Source organism: Carlito syrichta, unplaced genomic scaffold, assembly GCF_000164805.1.
Source record: "Carlito syrichta isolate Samal-C Ts95f unplaced genomic scaffold, Tarsius_syrichta-2.0.1 Scaffold305265, whole genome shotgun sequence".
Classification (NCBI taxonomy): Eukaryota; Metazoa; Chordata; class Mammalia; order Primates; family Tarsiidae; genus Carlito; species Carlito syrichta.
The window spans coordinates 451,199-473,550 of record NW_007249361.1 but is presented as its reverse complement, the minus strand read 5'-3'; the positions used below and the strand labels follow the sequence as shown (position 1 = coordinate 473,550).

The 22,352-nt window shown below is 36.5% G+C and overlaps 1 protein-coding gene and 1 long non-coding RNA gene across 2 annotated transcripts in view; one reads left to right on the top strand and one right to left on the bottom strand.

The window, feature by feature from the left end:
- Positions 1-22,352, top strand: part of LOC110595929 — a 35,298-nt gene that overhangs the window by 11,259 nt on the left and 1,687 nt on the right. The window contains exon 2 of the long non-coding RNA XR_002482165.1: positions 21,441-21,561. This is a non-coding gene — a long non-coding RNA (uncharacterized LOC110595929). The remainder of the gene's footprint in view (positions 1-21,440; positions 21,562-22,352) is intronic.
- LOC103263796 (dihydropyrimidine dehydrogenase [NADP(+)]) overlaps positions 21,461-22,352 on the bottom strand; it is a 405,431-nt gene continuing 404,539 nt past the window's right edge. The window contains 2 exon segments of the mRNA XM_021714144.1: positions 21,461-21,492; positions 21,495-21,549. Of these exon segments, the coding sequence (XP_021569819.1) occupies positions 21,461-21,492; positions 21,495-21,549 (87 nt within the window).

Genomic DNA, 22,352 nt, shown 5'->3' with positions numbered 1-22,352 from the left:
CTGGCATTTGAAGCAACACGTCTGAACTTGGAGAGAAACATCTTAAGTGAAATAAGTCAGGCACAAGAAGACAAACCACATGCCCTCACTCTTACGGAATCTAAACAAGTTGGCTTTGTAGACTTAGAGAGTGGAAAAATGGCTGCTGAAGACAAGAGGAAATTGGGGAGGGAGACCTGGGGCTGGTCAATGGGTACAAAGTCACAGATAGATGGGAAGAATAAGTTCTTGTGTTCCGTTACACAGAAAGGTGACGATAGCAAATAACAGTGCCGTGTTTATTTCAAGATAGATAGAAGAAAAGATTTTGATTGCTATTACCACAAAGAAATGATTAATGTTTAAAGTGAAGAATATGGTAATTATCCTTATTTGATCAGTACACAATATCTATGTGTATTAAAACATAATCAGTAATCCATATACAATTATTGTGTCAATTGTAAATAAAAAGTTAAAGAAACTATTGAAAAGTAGAAAGTTAAAACATAATGACTAATTTAAAAACATACAAGTATTGTCAAAGAAACATTCCAAAAGAGAAAGCAAGATTCAAGTAGGAGAAACAAAACAAAGCCGGGCTCGGTGGCACAGTCTATAATTCTGCACTTTGGGAGTCTGAGGTGAATGGATTGCCTGAGCCCGTGGGTTCGAGACGCGCCTGGGCAACTTGGTGAGACCTCATCTCTACAATAAATAAAAAAAAAAAAAATAGCTGGGTGTGGTAGTGCGCGCCTGTAGTTCCAGCTACTTGGAAGGCTGAGGCAGAAGGATCGCCGGAGCCCAGTAGGTCGAGGCTGAGGTGGCCGGGAGCGGCCACTGCACTCCAGTCTGGGCAACTGAGAAGACGCCAACTCAAAAAAAAAAAAAAAAGAAACAAAACAAATTAGAGAATGATTAAATGAAATAATGGACAAAATAAAGAAGAAAATGACAATAAACAACACCAAAAACATTCCCAAACCTAAAAGTAAAACTTCCAGATAGAAAAGAGCTGAGAGTGGAACAAGAAATTGAAAGGAAAGTTCTCATCATGAAAACCAGATTATGAGGGATAAAGAGCAGATCCTACTAAAAGGATATGCAAAGGGGGGAAATTTTATATATATGTAAATATATATTTGTATATGTGTATGTATATATGAGTACATACAAAACATATATGGTTGTATATATGTGCATATATGTGTGTATATGTATTAAACAAAAAGCAGCTAATAGTTGAGATCAGATTTCCCAATAACTGACAGAAGAAATTGAAATATTGCCCTTAAAATACTTATTTAAAATTTTTTCAATGTAGAACTTTATATGTAACCAATAAAATTATTCAATATGAAGATCAAATAAAAACATTTTAAATATACATGACTGAAAATCGTATCTAAAATTTCTCAGAGTGCTTAGACTATTTTAGGAAGTTCTCAAACTAAGTTCCAGAAAAATAAGCAAATATACTAAGGATAAGGAATATAGAGGATCTAACACAAATAAGTAACATCTCAAAATGACATCCACTTGGCACACGGGGAGTAATTTTAATAGTTCCTTTGCAATGTTTACCAGTTTACAATACCACAGTAGAGTATAACATTCTCTCTCTCACCACCATCTTTGAATACAATATTGCCTTTAAATATTTTATCAACTTGATAATCAAAACAGTTCACCATTGCTTCACTTCGCATGTTTCTACAAACTCACTTTTAAGAGTTTTGCTTGTAGTTATCAGCTTTTTTCCATCCGTTGCTCAAAAAACTTTTAAAATCTATGTCTAGTTTAAGGCAGAGCAGCACAGAGTTGCTTTTATTGACTTAAAGTTGATATTGTGCTCAATATTAAACCAACATGGAGGGATGTTATAAGAAAACAAACCTGTTGGAGTTAGTGTGTGGACTACAAAGCTTCTGCTGAGGATACAGCTGTCATATGACATGGTATTCTCTAAAAGAGAAGTCATGTACCTTAATTCTGAAGCAACTGCATTATTTTCATTATATGAACACTGTTTTAAATTCACCTTCTAAGTTTGTTCATTACTTTTTGATATAGAAAAGTTTTAAAATTATATGCAGTCAAATATATTCAGTGTCTTCACTAATATTTCCCCATTCCTTTTATCTTTAGGAAGCGCTTCTTTACCATTTCAAATAGGGTAAATAGTCACCTATCTTTTTTAAAAAATATTTTAATTTAGTACAACTGTTAAGATTTTAATCTATAATTTACCTTGATGCATGGTATGAGAAGAGGGTAATGCTTAGATTTTTTTCTAAATAACTAATTTATTTACTAACTACATATTTAATAAAATATGTTTCCAATTGATTTGACTGTCTTCTTTTATAATCTGTTAGAGTCTTGGGAATATCAAGTTTATTTAAGAGGTCTCTGTTCTATTGGTTTATATTCTTGTTCTTGTGCCAGTAAACATTATTTTAAGTATTAAAAATTTGAAGCTGGCTTAAATCATCTGTTGAGTATGTTCATCTTTCTTCAAGTTGAAAAATTGCTTAGTATTTTTTTCATGTTTGCCCTTGCTCCTAGACTTTAAAATAATTTTGTATGTCTTTGAAAAATGCTATTTTTAATTCTGTAATTACATTAAACCTGTAACATAATGAGAAACAAATACCATATTTACTACAATAAATCTTTTACTATAAGAACATATAAGAACATTCTATGTTTTGCCATTTATTTAGATCTGCCTCTCTATGCTGAAGTAGTTAAAGTTGTTTCTTGCTTTCAGTCCCATACACTATTTGAAGATGTATTGTGAGTGCTGGTGTACAGGAAAGCAACTCACATTTGCACGTCTGCTGTGCAGAGAAAGTACTGTGCCCAAGAGCACAAGCTTCGGAGTTAGTCACATCTGACCTTGAATACCAGAACCTGAGGGACCATTTTTGTCATTTATGAAATGGTTCTTTGCAAAAGCTGTGTAGCTCAGTGCCTGGTTCATAGAAACTCCTTAGTAAAAGGGAATTGCTATACTTCCCTAGCAGAACCATTGTCACCTTGCTGCCCTACACTTTCATTGATTCTGAGGTTTAAAGTATAATTTTGTATTTTCTAGGTATATGAGCAGAGCATCTCCAATAACAACAATTATAGTTTCTAAAAGACTATCTCCTCTTTCATGTTATAATGTAACAATACTCATGGTATATATCCTTGTTTTAGCCTTTATTTTTATGGAAATAATTTTAATACTAAACCATTCAGTATGAATCAGACTTTTGATTTAAGATTTATATTCTCAGTCATATTAATTAATATGTATCATTAACTACTTAAAAGTTTCCTAAGATTTTAAACAGAAATTGATATCAAAATTTTAGTATGCCCTTTCAGATCATTTTGAGATAATTAACTTTTTCATATTGGGTACAGTAACATAGAATATTATATTGATAACATTCATAATATTAAGCTATCCTTTATTCCTGAATTATTCTTTAATCAAGATGGTTATCTCCTTTAATATGTTGTTAAATTTAATTTTCTAGCAATTAATATACATTCAGATTCATATGTGCATCTGAGCTGAAACTTTTCTATGATGCTTTTTGAAAAATATGCTTTTAGTATACCAGCTTCATAATGGCTTTTTCATTACAGGAATATTCTGGAACTGTTTATGTAGCATTAGCAAAGAAGCAGTACTATATAAATATTCTCCCATTTTATGCATAACATTTGGTTTAACCATTTCAAAAACTCTGAAGGAGGCATTATTCTTAATCTTATTATACATATGAAAAAACTAAGGTAGACAAATGTTAATTTTATCTCCCACGTCACAAAAAAAGTGTTAATTCAAAGTCTGTGCATTTGACTACTATGTTGCTTACCATGACTTTTTACAAATATCTTCAAATTGTACTACAAAGCCATCATTACTCACGTCAGGCCTCAATTTGAGCCACTTCATTCATTCAACAATGTTTACTGAGCACCTACTCCGTGCCAATCACTGTTCTAGTAACAGGAAATAGAACAGTGACATAATTAGAAATGTTAAGTAAGTAAATTATAGAGTGTGGGTCCTCTTTTACATTTTCACTCTTTCAAATAGTAGCTATCCTTAAGCTTTTTGTTTTTTTCCTTTGAGTTGGAGTCTCAATCCAATGTCCAGGCTAGAGTGCTGTGGCACACTCATGGCCACCTCAGCCTTGATCTGCTGGGCTCAGGTGATCCTTCCATTTCAGTCTTCCAAGTAGCCAGAAATACAGGCACGTGCTGCCATGCCCAGCTAATTTTTTTGATTTATTGTAGAGATGAGGTCTCGCCATGTTGCCCAGGCTGTTCTTGAACCCATGGGCTCAGGCAATCCTCTCGCCTCTGTCTCCCAAAATGTTGGGATTACAGACTTGAACCACTATGCCTGGCCCTTAAGCTTTTCAAAAGCTTGTTTTAATGTGCATTTTTAAAATTATTTAATCAAGAATGACATTTTTAAACAAATCTTTTATTTAGGGTAAAAAAATCTTGCACACTTGAATCCCCACTACCTATCTTTGTTATTTCTCATTAATTGCTTTTTGTTAACATAAACTGAGGATCTAGATAAAAGTTCTTTTCTTTAAACATTTTATTTACATTTGTGGTATCTTTTTCAGAACTACTTTTAATACAAGAATTCAGTTTTAAAACTCAATTTCTATTTAGGGGTCAACCTATGATTAACTTTTTAAAAATGAATATTTGTACAATGAACTTTTAATTCTTGAATTCACTGATTTAGTGACTCTTGTACTCGAATGTCCATTGGAATTAGCTGGAGGACTTGTTAAAACAGACTGCAGGATGCAACCCTAGTGTTTCTGATTCAGCAGTTCTGGGGTTGGCCCTAAAACTTTGAGTTTCTAATAAGGTCCCAGGTGGTTTGATGCATCTGGGCCAGAAACCATAGCTTGAAAACAATAATTACAGATCCTCTGAGTCATTGCATATCTGAAACTTGTTCCCCTGAATTGACATGTGATCAGTATCAATCGGGAAGTGTGATTATCTCTTCTTCGAGAAATATGAACCACTCTGTTTTCTTCTGCCATTTAGTGTTGTGATACTGTATCTGTGGGTAATCTAAGTGTCTGTTTATTCTTGCAATTAAAAATATTTTCTAGAATGTGCCATGGTAAAAGTTTCTTTATTAGTTTTTCCCAGTAATCAGTAGAGTCTATCTATAATCTTTTTAAAATTATTATTTTTCGAACATGCAGAAGTGTGAAAAACTATTATTATTTTTCAGAAAAGTTACAATGTATATCTTTCATTATGGGTTAATATATGGAAGATGCCTATTAAATATGTTAAAACCCAGGACCTGAGCTTGGAACAGTAACCAGTGTGTGACGCAGGCTCAGTAAATACTTACATCACTGTTTTTTCTTTAATTCTTTTGCTGCCCTACCCCCATGCTGCCACCTTCTTCGTGACTTCATTGTGGTTGCCTCTGTGTCACCTTCTCTTTCTTGACTGATTCTCTGTCTTATTTCCCCACATTGCTTGGAAAAATCCCTAAGGCCATCTTTCACAACACATCTACTTTCCGTGATCTCAATTCTGCCCCATCACAACCGTTATGTATATTTTATTTATGCTGCTGTATTTTTGTCTCTTCACTGTCTTTCCATCTACCACTCATTTCCCAATCTATTTCTATATCTTCTCTTCTCAACCCCGTGTGCACTGTCTCTGCCTTCCTGTCTGGCTTGGTAGGGCAACTCCCTTCTTCAGGACTAGGAAGAGATATCCATTGATGCTCACAGCTCAACACAGTTGCCAGAATCCACAGACTCCAGCTCTGTGGACTGAAGGTAGAGAGCTCCACCTCTTCCTCCTGGCCTTGATCTCTCATGTTCTAGGCAGGCAGGGTATTTGTGACAACATAATCCATAGTTAAGTGTGCCAGAACTTGTGGGGTCTCAGATACTACTTGGAGATCTTGGCTTGAGCCCATAAACAACAGCGTTTCCTCCAGTGACTCTTGTTCAGAAAGAAATGAGGAGTGTCTGGAGTCTATCCTACACACTGGACCAGTAGCAATCCTGCTTGCCTTAAAGTAGGCATAAATGCACTAAGTGCTTAATTTCTCTGTTTTTATCTCCTAGCTTAGGAAAACACAAACATGGAAAACAAATGCTGGGCCGTTTATGGAGAGTATTCCTATGACAGCTCTTTTGATGCTTACAGTCATACACACATTCTCAAAGCACCCGGTTATGAACTAGGATTGAGGGTTAGTGAGGAAGGGCTTCCAACCACCCAAGTTTAATACCCATCAGTAAAGCTCACCCAAGAATATCTGTGAAAATGTTGTGATGATTCTGACAACTGGCGAGATCACCATTTCATTCTTTCTTTAAATGTCTGCCATCCTCTATGCCATATATATTTTATTGAGAATTTTGGAGGGTCCACTTGAATGTCTGCACATTTAAAACCTGAATTCCTATATTTGAATTACTAGAATTAGAGTGATCATTGGCTAAATTTACCTCCCAATGATATATTGTTTCATTTTACTCTCCCTAAAACAAGTATCTCACATTTTTATTATACGAAATTACTACACCTTATAATGGTTGCACATTCCACATTTGGTTTTGTTTTTCTCTTTCCCCCCTGTCAGTAGGGACTGGAGGTCACAGGTGTCAGAATCTTTTAAAATGCTTTTTGAAAATATATATTCCTGGCCTCCCCTCAGATCTACTGAATTAGATGCTCTTTGGACCTAAAAATCAGTATATCTGAAAAGCTCCTCGGGTGACTATTATCACTCAAAAGACTTCAGTGATCCCTGCTATATTATGAGCCTTTAGAAAAATGAGGAAACTAAAGAAAGCTCTTTGGAAACGATTCTGAATAATGTACAAGGAACAAATGCTCAGATAGACAGACCACACGCATGCGCATGAGAGTGCATACACACACACACACACACACACACACACACACACACACACACACATTTATACAAAAAAATCACCATGTCCTCATCTAGTATAAACTTGCTGGGATTCAGGGAGCTGGTAGGACTTAGGCAAAAAATATATTTCAACTACTTAAAGCATTATTGTTGGCCCAGTTCACTTTGATTATGTTTTCATTTAAAACTATTTAATGGAGAAATTTATACTTCCATTTTAATATTGAACTAAACTGAAGTGACAGACCAAATGTTTGTAACTAGTAAATAAAAATCCAACACAAATAATTTGATCCATTAAAACTTTGATGTCTGTCTTGAAAAGTACATGTGTTCCTTGGTGTTATTTCTCAGTATACTAATATTAGAGACGCATGATGCACAGAGGTTAACAGGAATACCAAGAGGTTTACTAGACCACTCATAGCATAATTGTGTCCCATCATTACTGTGAATTTTTTTAAAAAACAGTGATTAATTTTAGTGCTATATTTATAGATTTTCAGTTAAAATGTTTGTTAAATAAATATAAAAGTAACTATATTTTCACAGTAGAATATGTTAAGAACATTACAAAAGTATAATAGAATAAATGAAAACAAAATGTACAGGGAGAGGAGGTCACTTCAACACAGTGGTGAAGTGTACAATGTCAAATCAGACAGCATGGATTCCAGAGCACCTGGATACCGGCCATGTGATATCCAAGAATTTACTTGACCTCTCTGTGCCTCAGTTTATTTTTCAATAAAACAGGCCACTAGTTGTGCCTACTTGATCAGTTTGTTGAACTGATTAAATGACATAATATGGGACAAGCTCTTGTCAACTGGCACACAGTAAGATGGCATGTATTCTATTAGAATTTCTTACTAAGTTTCCAAAAGCTCACCAACAAACTCAAGCTAACTGGTCAAGATGAAAAGGCAGTCTGGTCACCACATCCTTCTGAGTTGTACACAACTGAATATCAAGAATCAAATGGGGCTTCTTGCATGTCTAATATGTTGCTGCAACCTTCCTGGAATTTGGAGAAGATCATGAAAAGGACACAATGGCTCCTGCTTTTAAGAAACTTATAATCCTGGTCGGGTGCAGTAGCTCACACCTGTAATCCCAGCAATTTGGGAGGCTGAGGTGGGACGATCACTTGAGCCCAGGAATTCAAAAGCAACCTAGGCAAATAGCAAGACTTCATCTCTACAGAAAATTAAGCCAACCAGGCATGGTGGTGAGCACCTGCAGTTCCAGCTACTTGGGAGCTTGTAGGGGAAGGATTGCCTGAGCCTGGGAGGTCGAGGCTGCAATGGCTGTGAGCTGTGATTATGCCACTGTACTCCAGCCTGGGTGACAAAGTAGACACTGACTTAAAAAATAAAAAATAAAAAAGCTTATAATCCACACAAGTCAATCATCAACCAAATGAACTGAGAGCAATTTAAGGACATTCTTTGGACTCCTGGCTTCTGATCTATCACTTCTTTTCATATTAATTCATACTAATTAAATTTTTTCATACTACGTCATGCCCAATATGTGCTAAGAGAGTTTAACCTTCATGTTTATTTTATTTATATTTTATCTCTCTTTTTTGTATGTGTAAACCAGGGGAAGCGAGAAATGGTGTGAGCTCCTTTTTCATGTTCAGAAAGGGCTTAGCAGAGACTTTTTGGTCTCAACTTTGTCCATTTAACCACCTTCACAATGCCCTTCTCTTTGCCCCACCCCGTGAAAAGGCGGCATCAATGAATTACTTACTAGTGCTTTTTGCAAGCTCAGCTGAAATTACAAAAGAGATGCTGCTTCTGGGACAGAAGATGGATCTGTTCAAACAGGAGGTGAGACAGTTGCAGGAACACACATATTTGTAACCGACTGAGGATCGCAAAGAAGAAATCAAGAAGGACGTCCAAAGCTGTTCTCAGCATATAGTTGGACCGAGTGTCCAGTTTATCCAAGTAGGAAATAAAGTTTTTATTTCTATATAGATGGCAGCTTCTTTTCAATCCTGCATGCTTACACTTCAGGGAAGATGCTTGAATGCTGCTTCTCATTTCTGTTCTTTGAAATATACTGAGTATTTTTCCCTAATTCACTTAGTTGACTCACTTTTCCAATACACTTAGTGAAGTCAGTGATACAGGACCATAGTATGAACAAGGGTCACAGACTATTCAGATAGATGCTAGATTAGTAAATGACACCTGTAGCCTATTAGAACTTAATGAGTATATTATATTTAGACAGAGACTTACCACAGCAGATATTGGGTAAGACACTGATAAAAGTGCTTAGCAGTTCATTTGGGAGACAGATCTGAGTTTGAACCCAGACTATGACATATCCTGGTTATGTAAACAACCGGGCAAGTTGCTTAACCAACTGGCCTTGAGTCTCTAAGTCAATATTATTTTTAAAAAATATATTCATTTTAGAGTTGTGGGGTCCATGTGAGGATTTGCTACATAAGTAAATTGCGTGCAGGTGAGGTTTTAGCTTCTAGCCAGCCTTCTTTCCCTTTGCTAGTGGACCTGGTATTCAGGGGATGGCTGTGTCTCTAAGTCCTTCAAATGGTCCCAATGAGATCCATCTCATAGGGTTATCTAAGTAAGAATGCACATGAAGTGTTCATAAAGCACTAGTCACACGGAGACCATATTGCTCAAAGGCCTCAATGCTTCACTCATAAGCGGACTGTAGACATTTACTACACTGTAAGAAAGGGATTGATAGTAGTGGGATACTGTCGGGGGCACAACATCAATAAGGGTATCTGATCTCAAACCAGGCAAAGTGGGAAAAAAGGGAGATCCAACTACTCGATGACCACTTGTCAGTCTAATCCTGAATTGTACCCCACATCTTGAAGGAAGGAAGGAAAGAAAGAAAGAAAGAAAGAAAAAGAGAAAGAAAGAAAGAAAGAAAGAAAGAAAGAAAGAAAGAAAGAAAGAAAGAAAGAAAGAAAGAAAGAAAGAAAGAAAGAAGGAAGGAAAAGAGGCCTCAAAACTGACATCCACAGAGTGACTGAGCACCATCTGAGGACCCAAGGATGAGGATGTGAAATTGTGGGCCGATTCGGTGAGCAACACAAAAGTCTGTCCACACAGATTTTCAAATATCAACAATGGCACACATTAACTAAAATATTGAGATTTGTAAATCCAGCAGTAGAAATTTCTTTAAAGTTGCAAGTGCTACTTTAAGAGACACAGTTAAGTTTATGGGACTTTGGTTCTTTTCACCATCAGGCACAATTTGTTTTATCACAATTTGTTTCACAATTTGTTTCATAGTTTTCTTTGATGTTCACATCTAAAATAAGAACATTGTATGCTGTTATAGAATACAGAATAGTCTTAAAATTTCATAGATGAGCATTTGAAAGGTTAAAAAAAAAGAAAAACCAAGCCACTGCTTAGTCACCATATAGTTGTGTGAAGATTAAGTGAAATAAGCTGGAGTTCTTCTCACAGAAATATCTATCTATATTACCAAAGTTGCAGAGAACTCTCTGCAGGGAAGTCTGTATCCCACGAGCAAACTGACTTTACAGGACTTGTCTCCAGATCCCCAGTTTCCAGGTGTGTTATTCCTTACATTGCATACGCCTGCAAAGGAGCAGCAAAGACACCACACTGGTGCATCTGTCTCAACCACTGTGCCATTCCTTCACCTTAGGACAAAGAAGCATCTTTCTCAATCATCTCAAAAATTACAGCAACAGACTGCCATAGAGTGGAAAAATCTGGGGTACCAAACAAAATGATAATTCAAAATGCTGACACTGGTTTTAAGTCAGGGATTGATTTTGATGACTGGGTAACCAAGTTTTGCAAACCAGGTATCTTCCAAGCCCCTGATTTCAATGAAATTGAAAGAGAAACACATCAATTTGTCAAATAACTTTTGGTGAAGATCACTAAGTAATTTTTGGCTCATAATGTCAGAAGTGTTCAAAGATTTGAGTGAAATGACTATTATGGGGCCCCTTCTAGTTTCCTTTACTGACTTAAGCAAGAATTTTCAGTGTTTACATCTAAAAAAATAAATGAAGAGAACTGATGCTGTACTCTATTTTTTAAGAATTATATGCCTCAATAGATACATAATCAAATTGCTTAATAAGCCATATTTTTCTCATTAATAAATGCATTTTCAATAAAATCTATTTTTATGTTGAATAATTATCATATTTATGATATTTTAATTATCATAAATTATAATATTTATATAATATATAATTATAATTTAATTATTATAAATTATAATAACACAGTAGAAAAAATGTATCATTTGAGACTTAATCCAGGTTTTTTAAAATGTAAATGTCCATTTATAGACATATAATTTGTTAAAGAGTAATTCCATAGGATGATCCTTACAAGTTGCTCAAGCATAGTGGACCTGGTATTCAGGGGATGGCTGTGACTCTAAGTCCTTCAAATGGTCCCAATGGAGAAACTGACCAAAATTATGAGTTCAAGGAGAAAAAAAGATGTAAAACTTCACACTGTGTTAGTTTGTAAATAATATTAAAAAAATAAAACTTCACACCATTATTTAGAGCATGTGTATGTATTTTTAATGGCTAGTACATATAAAATAGCACAAGGGTGCTATTCACACTCTACTGTTTATTTAAAAGAATGATGGAACAACAGCATCTTAAGAATTAATAGTTGTGGTGGGGCTTCGTGGGTCAGACTGTAATCCCAGCACTTTGGGAGGCCAAGGCAAGTGAATTGCCTGAACCTGTGGGTTTGAGACCAGCCTAGGCAACTTGATGAGACCTTGTCTTTACAATTAACAAAAAATAGCCAGGCGTGGTAGAGTGTGCCTGTAGTTCCGGTTACTTGGAAGACTGAGGCAGAAGGATTGCCGGAGCCCAGTAGGATGACGCTGGGGTGGCCATGAGTATGCCACTGCACTCCAGCCTGGACGATGGAGTGAGATTCCAACTCAAAAAAAAAAAAAAATTAATATTTGCAAAATATGGGAGAGTATGTCTTTTGATAGCTCTTTAAACATATGGCTAAAGTCCTAAGGTCAGTTTAACATGGGTAAAGAGTATATAATTTTTTAATTGCGGGATATTTATGAGCATAAAAATGTAACGACCACTGAAATGATGTATGTAAAATCTTTAGTACACTTTCCGACCCAACACCTGTTTGTGCATCTGCGTCAAAGTGTTGGACTCTCCAACAGCACAGCCGGTGAGGCTGAGCTGGCCTGACCTGGTACCCTGCCTCCACCTTGATCCTAACACCACCACTCCTGCGTCATGTTGGCAGTCTCCACCAGTGAGCGACAGACACTGCAAGCGTGTCTCAAAGGTTTACCATGTCCTGCACCGAAGGACCTCTTGGAACTGGAGGAATAGTCTTCTACCAGGGGATTCATCTGGTGCCAAATTGTAGGGGCAGCTCACCAGGACATCTTTCTATCCAGAAAAAAGTTGCAAGTAGCTTCAGAGTTGATGAAGTGTATCATGAAGAGACTATAAACATGACTTTGGAAGACTCTCAGTGCACAGTGTAACTATTCACAGGGACACCACATGGAAACACAATATCCTCATGACATTGGTTATCTCCTCCCTTCCACTGATAAAATAATTCCATTGAATGGGATGATAGGAAAGAAGTAAATTCAGAGAGAAGGGCAGGAGGTTACCCACACTGTTGTCTCCTGCATTTTAAGGGTTTGAGAAAAGAACAAGATAAATTTACATATAAGCATTTGTCCTGGGAGAGAACTGTTATTATTCAACATGTTAGTGTCTGCCCAAAGTTAAAAAGAAAAACATAATATTTCACAATTGTGAGCTTAATTTTACCCTTGTCTGACTCTTACACCTGTTTCCTTTTCAAGGGACTATTGATATCCATAAATTGTCTTCAGTGGCACTCAGAATAAATTCTCTTTGAATAAAAATGGTTTGCACTCAACATTTAATTTTAAATGGAGTGGCATGTTATTTTCTATTCTGAGACCTCAAATACTGTGTTTTATGACTTTTTCTAAGATCCAATTTACGACAATTTGTTTCAGATACTTAACTGGGGCAAAGATTCTGCATTTATTTACTGGATACTAAGTTCTCTAATTTTGCCACCGATTAAGGCCTTTGACGTTATTTTGGAAATAAGATATTAAAACCAAAATGCTTGATGACATCAATAGTTCTTTATCAACAGTTCTCAAATTGTGGCTCCCAAACGTGCTGCAAAAACATCACCTGGGACTCTCCAGCAGTGCACACCTCAGGCCCTCGCAGACACATGTCAGAAGCTCTGGGAAAGATTCCGCAACCTGTGATCCCCAGACCCTCCTGAGGTTTGAGCACCCCGGATCTACTGGACTTTCACCCCTCACCCACAAAACTTCCATAAACAAACATCGGCTGTCGTTTAGAAGCCTAATAAGCATATTTCCCTTTCCTAACACAAGTGAATCCAAACACACAAAAGACTCATAAATATAAACCAGAAATCCAAAAAAGAAGGGTTCATCTAATTTTTCCTTACACAATCAGACATTTGCTTCCAGCAGGCTTCAAGATATTCAACTACTGAGCGGCAATGACATTTCGATACTCCCCTAGATGTGAGGAATAAATGTGTTGGCCTTCCCGTCCGAGTGGTGCCGGGGCATTTGGCCTGCTGCCTAGGGATTTAAGACAACGAGTGGATAAAGATGGGGAGGAATCTCATTCCGGTCATGCCCTCCTTTCCTCATTTCCCTCTTCGCTGTTTGGTTTCTCCCCCTACTCCTTGGGGAGCCGAGTGATTGATGGTCTGATCCAATGACTGTATTACAGCTGCCTCAACTAGCACTCTTTTCCTTATCATTAGCAGTTAGCCTATGGTTAAATTCACAGCTCACTGCTCGGTACAGCCCCTGAGATTTAAGGGTCTGGCCTTTAGAAAATATTTAACATAAAACTGAAATCTTGACATACTGAGAACTCAGTTCTCTGCAAGCCTTCCTTAATTAATCCAATGTACTGTACCATTGTTCTGTATGAGACTGTGACATGGTGAACTGTTTCTGAAGCTTACAGAGATGTGTAGTTCTAAATTAAACAGCCACTGACGTGGACCTACACTGATTTTTTAGTACAGTAGATATGCATGAATCTGTGAATATTTAAATTCAAGCTCAAACAGTGACACAATACTCCAGTTTTACTTTCATAATAGAACATTTTTTGATTAATTTCAAGCTTGAAATCATTCTTTATGAAAAAACACACACAGAGGAAAGAAATTTAATAATTCATTACCACTGCTGCAAAGGTAAGTTTTTCTTAATATGCTTGTCAGAATCCTTTGGTTTACAAAGTCTATCAAATGTTTTCTCAGGAACTGGTACAGACATTAATTTATTTTCCTAATTTTGAACAAAAGGGAAATATCTGTGTGATATTCAGGTACCTATGAATGTGTTGACTCATAAGTACTATTTGATGCTATCATTTATCTGCAGGACAACAGTTACAGTAAAATACCTGAGGAAAGGATGCGAACTGTGATCTATGCTTCGGACCTCTGCCCTTGCTCCAGCCCGTTGATGTGCTGTGAGCGTTATGAATATGGCCACGGAGTCCCAGATGAAAAATTATGCATCTCATAAACTGCTCTTCAGCTAAAATGTCAAGCCAAGGCAAGGCTGTACCTCAAACTCAGCACTTGGCATTTTCCCTCTGTCTGCTTTGTTGCCATGAAGCAACATGAACAGTGAGGATTTGTGTAGGGCAGGTAGCAGGCGAGCTCACTGTCAAAAATCTATTATTAGGGCTCTGATCTCCTGCCCAGCCCCACGGTGGCTAGACAGTGAGAAGCGTAGGCTCCAGAAAAGGTGATGGGACGAAAGGAGGGTTCCTTGTCAGTCTGCACATGGATGTATTCACAAGAGTACTGCTTAAATGGGAACATTTCTAATGGTGAGCTTTGCTCAACCAAAGTGATAAATTTATAATGAAAACAGTAATCTGGCATATTTATATGATATGTCTACTTTTGATTGTTCTGCAAATATAGCATATATATATTTGTAGAACAAGGTTTTTAAACAGTTAGACTTGTGATAGGCTAAGAATGCTTTTACATATGTAAATAACAGACCAGACTTTTGCATTTTTTCTGGTACACACACACAAAAGGAAAGAGGAGAGTGAGTGTAAAATGGAAGGCTCTCCTTTAAAGTGTTCTTTTTGGCATGAATTATCACTACTTTTTTATTCATTTAAATTATATCTTTATCTATCAGGTTATTTTAGACATCTTAATGTTAAAACCCAAGCTCTTATTGATCAAGATGGTAACAATAGATAGTTAAATTTTATGACAGATAGTAGGCGTGTTTTTCTAAAAGCATTTTATGCATCAGTAATCATGTGATTGACACATAAAAAAACCTAACCCATTAAAAACTACTTCCCAATAAAAAATACCAACATTGTATTTTATGATAGAACTATAATGTATAATGTAAGAATTTCAAGCAATCCTGCCAAAATCTTCAGTTACTGACATGTGTGAAAATAGTTATTTAAAGGAAAATGTAACTAAAACTTCTGAGTTTCCAATATTATGCAAATATTCACTAATAAATACAGCAAAATAAGTTTATAATTGACGTGAGTTATATCGGATTTGCACTACAGTTGCACCCAGAGTGTCAGCTGCTAAGGGACCGACCGTGTGGTTCTGAAATTCATGCCTAAGTAGCTGGCTTAGGCACACACACAACCTGCCATATGCAGTCAATGCTTAAAATCCCCTTTTAAGCTATTCTATTGATCCACATTTGTGTAAGTTTTCCAAACTGTACACTTTGTACTCACTTCTAACCCTACAACAGCACAGTCTTACAAATTGCTAGCAAAATTTGTAACTTGTACCGTCTATTATTAGTTTTTCCAGTGTTGGTTTTACAATGAAAACCCCTTTAAGAGGCTTGCAACCATAAGAGCTCAGTCAGAGCTCAGTGTCCAGCATCTCACACAGGTAGCTTTCAAATCTTTCATTAATTACCTGAAGACTGTGAGACAGTCATCACTGAGTTGGGGCTATCTTAAGATGCCCTCATTATTTGGGGGCTGAAGTCAGAAAAGAGGTCCAAGTTTGAAACTAAAACAAGAAAAAAGAGAAACTAAAACTAAGAAAGATAATAATTCACTCAAGGATGAAGTTTATAATTATGTTACTACTGTGATTGTCTTTTTTCCCAATCACATACAAAAATTCAAAGAATTTCTTCTTTCTTTCCTCCCCCAAAATCCAATAATCTACTCAACTGTGTGGTTATTGGAATGCTATTATATTTTGTTGAGAAATACACAATCATTTCTTGGATTTGGTAATAACCTATATGTGAGTAGTAAATTTGAGCTGAAATAAAGATCAAATCATGAAAGCCATCATTGATGAATAATTCAGAGATCAATAATAAATTTTATAAGTCTTAATATTGAGTAAAAAGTGGTCTATTGTTTTAGCTGGGTAAGCTGATACATAAATGATAATTTCAAGCATCCAAAATTTGAAAACAAAAATTTCCTTTTCATTGGTAAAAGCAGAACAAATTTGGCAAATAAAATAATTCAAGAAAATGAGTTAATGTTTCAAACTTGTAGAAAGTAAATTACGTTGAGCCTAAAGTATCAATCATTGCTTCAATTGAAGTGCCTTCAGCTGTCGTCCCTGTGTGTGCATTTGTATGTGCAGCACGCAAAATATGTACAGGACAATGAAATTAATCCCTCATTAATAAAAAACCATTAAAAATACAAGGAATGATGACAAATACTCCTTTAAACGAATTTACCCCATTGAAAGATGCTCGATTACCCTTTCCCCCGATGCACTTGTAAATGAATAAAGGATAACCTCGTGAAGACAGGCGCAAGAAAGACATATTCAGTGTATGCCATGCTGGGCTGATTCTTAACCATCTCTGAAGGCATCTTATCCACAGGGAGGATTTCATGTGAAAATGTCACACCACAGCTGGATATTACCATTTATGTAGGTGATAGTTATCACTGCGTTAGGGCTATCTTAAGATGCCCTCATTATTTGGGGCTGAAGTCAGGGAAAAAAGGTCAAAATTTGAAACTAAAACAAGAAAAAAAGAGAAACTAAAACTAAGGAAAATAATGACTAATCCATTCAAGGATGGAGTTTATAATTATGTTACTGCTAAGATTAGGGTTTCTTTCAATCAAATTTTAAAAAGTCAAATAATTTTTTCTATCTTTTCTCCCCCTCAAAACCAATAATCCACTCAACTGTAAGGTAATAGATGAATTAACTGCTGTTTGATATAACAAAATTTTTCTGCATGAATTCTAGAAAAAAAGTTAGATGGCAGCAACTTAGCATTAAATATCTACTGTCCAAAGAAAGGTGGAGAGGTCTTCAGAATCAATGATTTAGACAGACTGCCTATATGGTAGATAGCTTCATCAGCTATGCTAGTTTCATAAAAATATCCCTTATGAATACCAGATAAGACTTCCTTTGATACCGTTCTCACAACAAAATCATCCGATCTATAATTCAATCTTTAATGGACCAATACTTCCCTCATAACTGAAATTAAGGTTCATAAATTATCTTATGTGTTTGTTTTGTTTCATATGTTTGAGTTCCCCCCACTCCAGGATTCTAACCACCTACAAGTGAATTAGAAAAATACAATTTCTAAAACAGCAAAGTTGAGAATAAGACCTGGAATGAAGACCTCATCTCTTCTCTTGATAGAACTTTTAAACTGTGGCAGGTAGAAGCTATCTTTCCATAGGCCTAATAATTTATTTTATTTAACAAAGAGGCCTCCCTCTAAAACAGTAGCTTTCATACTTTTTGGAAGTTAACCACAGTAAAATGTGCAGTTTACTTCATGACATATACATGTGCATGACTGAAAAAGAAGTTTAACTAAGCCATGCGTATCCCATCTATGTGTAAAGCATTCTGACAGTTCTTCTTCTATTTCATTTTTTAAAATGTTGATTACAGCTCATTAAACTAGATTTCATAGTACACTCATGAGCTGGGAACCAATGTTTGAAAAGCATTGCTCTAGAATTCAGACTAATTATATCTGAAATAATTCAACTGACACTCCTTAGCTGAGGTCTTATTTTTCTGATGCAAGTCACTGTCCCTTATTATCTAATGCACTTTATGAGAAGAACATTGCTGGAACGGGACCATTTTTCGATAGCAGGGGGACTACCCAGGGGCCTCACTATCTCCCCATTTAAACAAAACATAACCTTCATTTCAAACAGCAGACATCTTATTCTGAGAAATAAAATAATAAAGATTGAATAAACAGCTAGAGAATATATTGAAAGGGGAAAATATCCTTCCCTGCCAATGGAAAATGGGTGTTGATTTTCAGCTGGCTATCCAAGATTGAACTCTATTTAGTTTTCACTTAAAAAAAAATAAATCTGTGATTCATGCAGCTCTTCTGAAAGCAGACATTCTGGTGCTTTGAGAGAACACCTGAGACGATATTAGCACTTGTGCTGTGGTAATTTTTTAATCTTGTACAAATATCTAGCATATTTTGTGTAATGTTCAATATTGAAGCAACATTTGAAGTCCTGACAGCCATATTTGATAAAACTCTGCCCAAATTTGAAACCACTATTATTTAACACAATTTTCTAGGCTAGGTTTTGCTATCACTCATTCTGAAGGTATTTTGATACAGAACTTGCTTTTGTCCTAAAATATATTATCATTGCCTATTTAAACTGCTTTTTAGATTCTATTACCTTTAAACAAAAGCCCGCATTGCTTTAAAGGAGAAAAACCATATTAATTTTGTCAACACAGAGAAAGGCTATTTTCAAAACAGATTGTGTAATGTGCAGAAACTTAATACAGAACTTATCAGAAATGAGGTACAAGATCTTAAAAATATTAGACATTTTTTGTTGTTTAAACATGAAAGTTCCATTCTGGATTTGCTAAGCTTATAGGCCAAGCAAATATTTATATAAGAATTCATAAATCTTAGAAATAGAGTGTTAAGGAGATGCTAACAGGCCCTGAGGTATGGCTGAGGTTGTTTTTGGGTACTGCTATAATTTCAGTGCGTGTGCTTAAAGACTGCGACACAAAGGGCTTTCCCATGCTGCAATTTTGTAGTTTTATTAGACTGAGTTATAGCATTGCAGAATATTCAGAAATTGCAGCTTAAATGAGAAAACGTGAATGGTGTTACTTACATAAAATACTACTGCAATAGTCCTTTTATTAATTTTTAATGCTCAGCCCCCTCTGTGACCTGCTTTATTCTCTTGCTGTCAACATGGCAGACTGGGAAATTTGAAATGGGCTGACAGGAAACACTGTTCATGTGACAACCCAAGCCAGAGTCTCTTGGCTCTCATAGTGGCACACGCTAACACGGTATCTGCTGCTCTGAATGACAGTAATATTCGAGGTCCTGTCTGGTGGCTCCTGGTAAAGCAAGTTGTGTCTGGGGCCTGGTCAGGGACTTCCCCGTTGCTGTCCCCTCCTGACGCTGTGGAAACAGCAGCCAATTCAGAGCAGCCTATGACCTTCTGCTGCTGTAGTTGATCATCATGGATGCCCTTCACACTCTTAAATCAGAACCCTTCAGCACAGATGGAGTTCAGTTTGTGTCTGTCCAGTCTCATCCAAAGGCACATTTTGGTCTAAGCCAGCAAGGTTTTTCTTGAACGGCAGGGCAGTGCCATGCCATGTACATTGACCACTTTCTCTATCACCAAGGAGATTCATCCCTATACCAGTGCAGTCAAAAACCTCACAACACCGTCTTTGCAAGATTCATTTCACTGTGTCACAGCCACAGAGTGCACAGGGCAAAGACAGTGACTAGGACCTTGGGAGTAAAACGTCTCTTCTAAATACAAGGATTTGAAAACAAACAAGAGCATGGGAAGGTGTGGAATTCTGTGATTGTCTTGTTGTGAAGCTTAACTTAGCATTTGAACCGTGCACTGGGGACAGTTGTGCAAGCTGTTTTTGAAGAAAGTCTATTTTAAAATTCTAGGAAGATTGGAAGTTCATCCAGACTGTGAAGAAGATATTATGATCCGAGGACCTATATTTTTCTCTTGGAGAGCCCTGGTATTAGCCCTTACTAAAAAGTGGCAAAAAAAAAAAAAAAGAGAGCAAAGATAATTTGTACAAGACCCGACCTGGGTCTTGGGCTAACAGTCACTTGAGTCTTCACATTCAATGTGTTCTGTGTCATAACTATTAGGAATACTGGCCAGCAATGAGCTATAAGAATTTGGAATCACACAAGATGTGAAACTCTTGCTTGCAACACAACCTCTAATGTTTTAGCAACCTGCAAGGAAGCACACAGTGCAGGGAGTTGGCAATACCTACCAGACACGCCTCCATACGTGGTCCGCTTCGCCATACCCACGGCTGGCCAGGGAGTGCCATCTGATTTTAATCCCATCAGACCCGAGACAGTGTTAGTGGCTGTAACACCATCTGCACCACCTGCAAAAAACATCAACATCTCCCTAAGTTCTTTTTTTTTTTTTTGAGTTGGGGTCTCACTCTGTCACCCAGACTGGAGTGCAGTGGCTGCTCCCGGCCACTGCAGCCTCGACCTGCTGGGCTCCGGCGATTCTTCTGCCTCAGTCTTCCAAGTAGCCGGAATTAGAGGCATGCGCTACAATGCCTGGCTGATTTTTTGATTTATTATAGAGATGAGGTCTTGCTGCCCAGGCGGGTCGCGAAATCTCCCTAAGTTCTTAAAGTCACAGCGGTTCAAACCCATTCAAACCCCCCAAACCCAGGAAAATGCACACTCTGCCTTCTCTTGAGAACTTTTACTCTCTTCAAATATCTTCACTAGCTTAACTCCTACCATTGCGATTCAATTCTAGGCATTAAAATAAGGTTTTAATTACCACAACTTCATTTTCTCAGTTACTATATAAACTTTTTGGTGCCAAATGTTTTGTGTTCATTGTTATTTGTCCAGGTAATTTACAACATCTTTGCAAGTTAGGGCACAATTTCCCTGGGATGGAACACGAGCATACGTGATTTGTAAAGTCATGCATTAACTACATGATTATATATTCAACAGATATTTACTGAACATGTGTTCACGGCAGTGTGTTAGGCCCTATCAAATATCAAGGGAGCTCATAAGAAATTTCACACTGTGGAAGCTGGTATTTCTTCTTTCTTTTATATTTCATTAAAGATTTAAATGTTGAATTGCTACAAGATCATTTATTTTGAAGAGGTTCCCTGTGACTGTGAATTTGTCTCAAACTTCTTTGTGCATGAAGCAAGTGTTTATTAGGAAAAATTATAAATTATCTTGTGTTTCCAGATCAAAGTTTGTGGTACATTCACTAGCTTGAGTTCAGACATACTTCAGGATGGCTACATAATTCAAGCCAATATTTACAAAATGGATGACTGATGCAAGTCATTCTTACCTTCCTTTGCAGCTCTTGCAATGTTCACAATATCAGTGACATTCGGGGTCAACTTGGCAAAAAACGGAATCTGCACAGCCTGCCTCACCCAGCGACAGATGTTTCGTACCAGCTCTGGATCCTGTTCAAATAGGTCAGTTAAATATAGAACATAATTAAATAATTGTGATCAAAATGTGTACCAGAACAACAGCAAAGCTGGAGACGTGCCAGACAAATCCAACCTGACAATGAGCTACACGCTACATTTCTCAAATTTCTCCTCAGTATTACACCTAGACTCATTAGGGGACTGAGGTTAACACACTTCAAGAGAACTGCAAATTCATCACATAAAGGTTAAATTCCTCAAGGGAGCCTTTGGGAAATAAAATTACAAAGAAGCAAACGGATGAAAGTGTTTCTCATTTTCTGTTAAACAACATCTGGAATGAAACATCAACTTTTTTAAAAAAAAAGATGTAGGGTACAATTCAGAGTTAGGTACACAAATGGTCATTGTGCAGGTAAAGTTTGGGCCTCACATGTGAATTCGTTTCACTTTTGAGGAAAGTTTCAATCTATTATTTGAAATGATTTGGATAGAAGTCAGCATGGGAAAATATTTCTGATTAAAAAAAAAAATCCTTATCCTCAAGACTTAATGTCTGAGCCAAGCTCACTCAAACTTAGAACTATTTAAAATGGTAATTAAAATGTATTCACATCAGAAAAAAAAATCAACTTTTGGTGGCAAGTACAGGAAGCGTTATAGAATTTCTAGTAATCTAATTGGTTTAAGCAAAATTTTATATATACATATATGTATGTATTTATGTGTGTGTATATATATATATATGTATATACAAAATTTTACTTAAATAAATGATATAGAGATAGATTTAAACTACAAACTCCCAGGTGAATGATACTAAATTGAAAGTC